Source organism: Podarcis liolepis (assembly GCF_965112155.1).
Source record: "Podarcis liolepis genome assembly, chromosome: 1".
NCBI lineage: Eukaryota > Metazoa > Chordata > Lepidosauria > Squamata > Lacertidae > Podarcis > Podarcis liolepis.
In genome coordinates, this window is record NC_139554.1 from 68471567 (window position 1) to 68477677 (window position 6111).

The 6111-nt window shown below is 41.1% G+C and overlaps 1 protein-coding gene across 1 annotated transcript in view; it reads right to left on the reverse strand.

Annotated features, from left to right (window-relative positions):
• Positions 1-3371, reverse strand: part of LOC310694744 (uncharacterized protein) — a gene marked incomplete at its 5' end in the record, with an annotated part of 28672 nt that extends 25301 nt beyond the window's left edge. Inside the window, 2 exons of the mRNA XM_083478153.1 lie at positions 995-1135; positions 3039-3371. Of these exons, the coding sequence (XP_083334279.1) occupies positions 995-1135; positions 3039-3371 (474 nt within the window). The remainder of the gene's footprint in view (positions 1-994; positions 1136-3038) is intronic.
• Between the last annotated feature and the right edge of the window lie 2740 nt (positions 3372-6111).

Sequence of the window (6111 nt, forward strand, 5' to 3'; positions counted from 1 at the left end):
CATGAGAAGAGAAGACTCCCTGGAAAAGACCCTGATGTTCGGAAAGATGGAGGGCACAAGGAGAAGGGGACGACAGAGGATGAGATGGTTGGACAGTGTTCTTGAAGCTACCAGCATGAGTTTGACCAAACTGCAGGAGGCAGTGGAAGACAGGAGTGCCTGGCGTGCTCTGGTCCATGGGGTCACGAACCCCTTCATGGATCACTGCTTTGCCGTGGTGAAGGGGCTTGAATAACTCAGAGAAGCTATGAACTATGCCGAGCAGTGGCCTAGTTGGTGGATCGAAATTTACACTCCTATTTATACCTGCAAGTTGTAAGGGAAACCACAAGCCACACCCACACTCTGCTGTACCTCCTGGCATGTGCAACTGAGTATGAACATGCAATCTCCGTGCACATTTGTTGACCTAGAAGAATTACCAAGCACAGATCTCTATTTTTGGATTGGGCGGTTTTGCTTTTAGGTGTATACTTTTAAAAATGTAATTTTTGTGTGTGCGAAGCAACCCATGAAGCCAGCTGTGAAAAAGTAGTTAGTTTACAGTGCAATCCTAACCATGTCTACTCAGAAGTTACTCCTATTTAATTCAACAGAGCTTAAACCTCACAGGGAAGTGGGATTACGACTGCAGCCATAGTTGCCACTGCATTGCAGAAGTGGAGTTCAAGCCTTGCTTTTAGGTCCAATTGCTTCTTATAGAGAGATTTGTAGTGGAGCTGATCAAAACGTTTTCAGCTTGTTGTTTGGAGTTAATTTTACTGGAGAAAATATAATTTAAGTCACAAGTTGTACCTGATGTTTAATTATGAACAACAACAGCATAATACTTTCTAATGGTTTAAAATGTTTTTTTAATAGCTACGTCATTTCCTCTAATTTCACAGCAGGGGAAGTTTTCAGACAAACTCTATATTCTTTAAAGGGAACTACATTATGTCAAGTAATGTTGGTAAAAAAAGCAGCAGAAAAGAGCTCAGTGGTGGTTTCATACCTCTTTAACTAGTGTTTGCAGTCCATGGTTTATATTTCTGAGATTTCTCATGCCCAGCTCGCTTTCCGATTTCATAAAAATTCTTTCCAAATGCAGCTCATTTGACAAGCATTTGTTCTGTTTCTTCAGGTCCTCGCATTCCTGATGACACACAGATAGTTTTTATCTTAATATCATTCTGGATAATTTCAGCTCATAAGATGTATTGCAGCTATTTCTCTAAATTGAACAATTTTGAAAATGTTCCTATGTGAATCTATTAGCTTAAGGTATGTCTGCCATGGCTGGGTGGGTGGGTGGGGGAGTTCAACACGCTTCTCCAAGCACACAAATAATCTTTCAAGCAAAATAAAAGTATGCTGAGCAATAATCTATATTTAAAACATGTAGTGTTATAGCAGAAAGAGGTTAAAGGAATCATACTGGCCATGCACATCTTAGACCGAGCACAGAACCAACAGTTGGCAAACAAAAAGGACATGCCGTTTGCTTCTTAGAGGGGCTGCAATCTCATTCTGGTAAACTACATGGACCAGATGACCTTCTGTCAATCAGATTCTGAATTAGTTTTGTGCACTCACACACAGCGAGACTGCAGATAAAAAGGTAAAAGGTAAAGGACCCCTGGACTGTTAAGTCCAGTCAAAGGCGACTATGAGGTTGTGGCGCTCATCCCGCTTTCAGGCCGAGGGAGCATTATTTTTGAAAAACACAAGGCCTTAACACAGGCATTTAGCCCATGCTTTCCTGTTCATATAAATATCTTTTTTGGTTTGTGGGCATAAGAGCAAAAAATATTCTGAATACATCTCATGGAAAGCCCAGTTCACAGGTGGAAGTCCTTGCTGGTTAGCTAAATCCCACCTATTAGAACAATCTAGATACAGATAAGCAATAAGAGTCTCATAGATTATGGAGGACCCTGAACAATCTAAGAATGATTAAGCAGAAACAGCTGACTTTGCTAGGAGTGTTATTCATTTCCAATACAACATAACAAAAGAAAACCGATTCTTGCTCGAGTAATAGAAAATTCCTGTCTCTAATAACTTTAAAGCAAAAGAGAATTATGATAACATTCAATCTATTACGGAGCTAGGATGGAAACTCTGTTCTCCAAGATCTATCCTTCCAGCCCAGAAATGGCATCCTTGCATTCTTATAAAATAACTGTAATAAATGAAAATCTGCCCTTATTTCCTTATGTGGGACACAAGAGCCCTTATAGAGTCCTTTGTAGGTTCTCCATCGGTCGGAGGAAAAAAGAGGCCGACCAGAGAATATTGAGAAGCAAAGCAGCTTGTAAGCCTGATCTGTATTGAACTGTTGCAACAGGGTGCCCCCTTCACACACAGGAGGAGGAGGACCAAGAACCAAGGTGTGTCCGCCCTTATATAGACATTTTAAATTGCCCACCTTGGAGTCAAAGACCTACATCACAGAGGGGGTGTAGCTCAAGACCGCCACCCCAGATACATCATACTTACATCACAGAAAGGGCGGGCTAAAGCAGAAATCTGAGTGGGTTGTTTACCTCCTGTCTGGCAAGTTATCTGTTAATGTTTACTGAACTGATACCCTGGGGAGCCTGGCCAGTCTTTTGTAATGATAAATACTTAGTTCCTGAGCCAGATCATAGGCTCACCCTATTCATACACAGATATACCCTTAAGAAAGGATTTGTGAAGGAAAAGACAATGGGGAGGCTTCTCCATTTGACCTTGCAGAGAAAACACCTGGTCAGCCTGGGAGTCAAAATGGCTCCATGGCTGCTCTCCTGTGCAGCTTCAGACATGTGGCCTATATATCTATGTATGTGTTTGCTTGGTACATTTATGAACCTTTATTATATACATAAGACCTTAATGTATTTATTTCATAAATTTCACAACGATTACTTATAAAAATAGCAAGATTATTTTCACCATTTAGAAACCACGATGCTAAAAGTCAAGTTTTAAAAGTAATTTTTACTTATGTCTCAAAATTACACATTGCCCTGTGTTTTGAGGCATGTCACTTTAGCACACAAATAGTCACTGACCTTCCTTTTTCTCACAAGTTCTCCTTGCAGACGGTTGATGTGAGCAACAGAGCCTCCTTGGATCACAGCACTGGTTGGGCGAATCCGACAAACAGGCCTCGCCCCACGACACAGATTGGTGTGATGATCCCCAAAAGAAATGGTAGAAAGGGGAGATTTTCCAGTTACCCTGTCAAGACTTGGCTTGCCATTGGTAAAGGATATTATGACACCAGCACCGCTGCCATCGATAGCGGAAATGCCTTTGCCGCCTGCCGCGTTTTCCAGCGGAGATGGTTTCGTCGACAGATTGGCCCTGTGCGGGTCTCTCTGGGATAATGTCTTTTGTGGCATATTTGAGAAGCGTTTCCTGGAAATCTGTAGAACTGCTGAGAGTTCCAGTTCTACACTTTCTGGCTAAATAGCTACTACCTCTTGCTTATCTGGTCAAAAACAGCCCTTCTACCAACTACTTGGGAGAGATAATGAAGATTGCAAGGCTAGTGTGAAAAAAAGCCATCAACTAAAGGTATCACCTGGCATCAATTATTAAACTGTTACTGGAGCCCAGAATGAAAGGAGCAGAAATAGAAGCTTCAGACCAGGGATGCAAACAAGCAAAAGAAGATTTGAACTCAGACATGCCAGGTAGTGTAAGCTGCAAGAATCTGGGCTTTTATTGCTTCAGTTAATTGATTAATTGACTAAAACATCAGTCAATGGCAAGAACCGATTGTTGAAGTCAAAACTGAATTCCCAAGACAAGAAGTTAAAGCACACATTCTTTTCGGAGATTATTTTAGATCTGAAGTGTTACTGTAATAAAAAGGGAAATGTTTGACATTCCTTCTAGCTATGAATGACAACTTTCATGTACTAAACTGCAAGCTCTTTCAGACTCCTTTCAGTACCTCACAAAGGTATCTCTGTATTGATGTTTTGGACAGATAATCCTATACACATCTGCTCAGAAGTCCCATTGACTTCAATTGGATTTACTCCCAGGTAAGTGGCATAGGACTGTAGTAGCCTAAATTGGTTACAAAGCAGAAAACTAATCAGCTAAGCATTCTGTAATTAATGGATAGACCCAATAAGCATATTAATATCAACTATTTCTTGGCTTTCCCCCCAGATGCCTATTGTCTTCATGTTTTAGCTTTTCAAAAATTCCATCTCAGTCTTTATAGTTTAAGATTGCCCCCATGATTGCAGTTGAATAGCAAAAGTTTTATGTAATTCACGAATTGTGACAGAGGTGAAAATTATGTTGCCTTTTTCCCTACAAAGCAATCATCCTGTATCATATCCCCATATAGTTTAGTTTGCTACTCTATAAACAAAGATGGGAAGAGACTCTTAATTGAGTCAATAGTACAGGGCATATGATAGTAATGAAAGCTTGTGGTCAATTTACACATCATGCAGCTCTTGGGAGTCTTTATCTTCAGACTAGATGGGAGATTTAACTTATTTCACAGGGCGTACTCTGTTCTGATCCAACCCATCATGTTATCAATGTTTCTTAAGGAATCAGAGACCTCAGCCATTGTTTTGTGCAGAACCTAGCACTAATTTAGAGCAGGGATGGGGAATCTGTGGCCTTCCAGATGTTGTTGGATTCCATCTACCACCATCGTTGGCTCTGCTGGTTGGGGCTGATATGAGTTAGAAGTCCATTAGCATATGAAGGGCCATATGTTCCATGCCACCATTTTAGTGGGGCGCATAATCCTTCTCACATAACAGACTTGGTCAGGGCTGTATGAGGGCACCCAGCAACCAATATAAAAAGCAGTAGGGTTTATAGACAGGTGTGTACGTTTGCTCCAAGTATTTATAGAATGAGTTTAGCAAGCTGAGCCAAGCTTGCTAAATTGCCTCTTGTCCACCATCTTATTCCACATTGTTCTCTATTACATTTAGAAGACTCACTCATGGGTCCATTTGACAACCTGCGAAAGCAGCCACAATTAAATGAAACAAGCAACCATTAAACACACACAAAAATAACTACTGGTAATTCTGTCCTGTTTTTGTAAAAAGTAGCCATCTACCATATGTCACTGGCATTTTCACGTCATGGCCCTCAAGCTATCTATAGAAAATTGAAGGACAAGCTACATAAAATCTAGCAATTATTCTATTAGTTTCTAGCATAGCAACTGTCTCCCCTTTTTTTGGCAGGAAATCAGACGTGCCTACATTTCATATGGAGCTCCAGCACATGAGAAGTCAACAAGATTATAATCAAGGTATTAGGCAATCCAACACTTGAAAAACCTTGAAGTTTCTCAAAGAAGGAATGCACTCACAGATAACTCAGAAGCTGTCTACGTGAACAAATGGAAAACTATTTTCTCATATAGTATCTTTTGAAAGTTTTCCGTAGCTTATAGTGGCCCTTCCTTTTAGAAACAAAAGTCCTTGAGAAAATATTACACCCTGAGCCTGAGTGGCATCCCCAAGTACGCCACTTGTTGGTTTCTTCCATGTAAGTCCGGGTGGGAACCTGTGGCCTGCCAGATGTTGGTAGACTCCCAACACCCATCATTTCTGACACATGGGACATGCTGGCTGGTGGTGTTGAGAGCTGGAGTCCAAGAACATCTGGAGAGCCACAGGTTCCTTGTCCCAGATCAAATTCTATGGGGGGGGGAATAAATTATTAAACTTTATGACAGCCAGAGGTGGTTTAGAAGCAAAAATTTACCATGGCTGGAGCAAAGCCAAAACTCTTCCTGGTCTTTTAGCATGTGCATACAATGTGCCCTACCAAAATAATGGCTTCTATCTCTCTGCTCCTCCCTAGTGAAGTTTTGATTGAGACGGTAAACTTGGGGTCACATAGTTTAATTCTCCTTCACATACACACAATCCTCCACACAGAAGACTAGCAAGTTGGGGAAGCTAGGCTAAAAACCTCCTCCCCAACATGTCATGTTTTCCTCAATATGTAAGGGATTATTTATTTGGGACTCGGGATGAAGCCATGTAAGCCCTTACCTGCAACAGTCCGGACCAGCCTTTAGCAACCCTTTACATGTTTTGGACTCCAATTAGCTTTTTCCATTATGGTACCACCATTCAATTA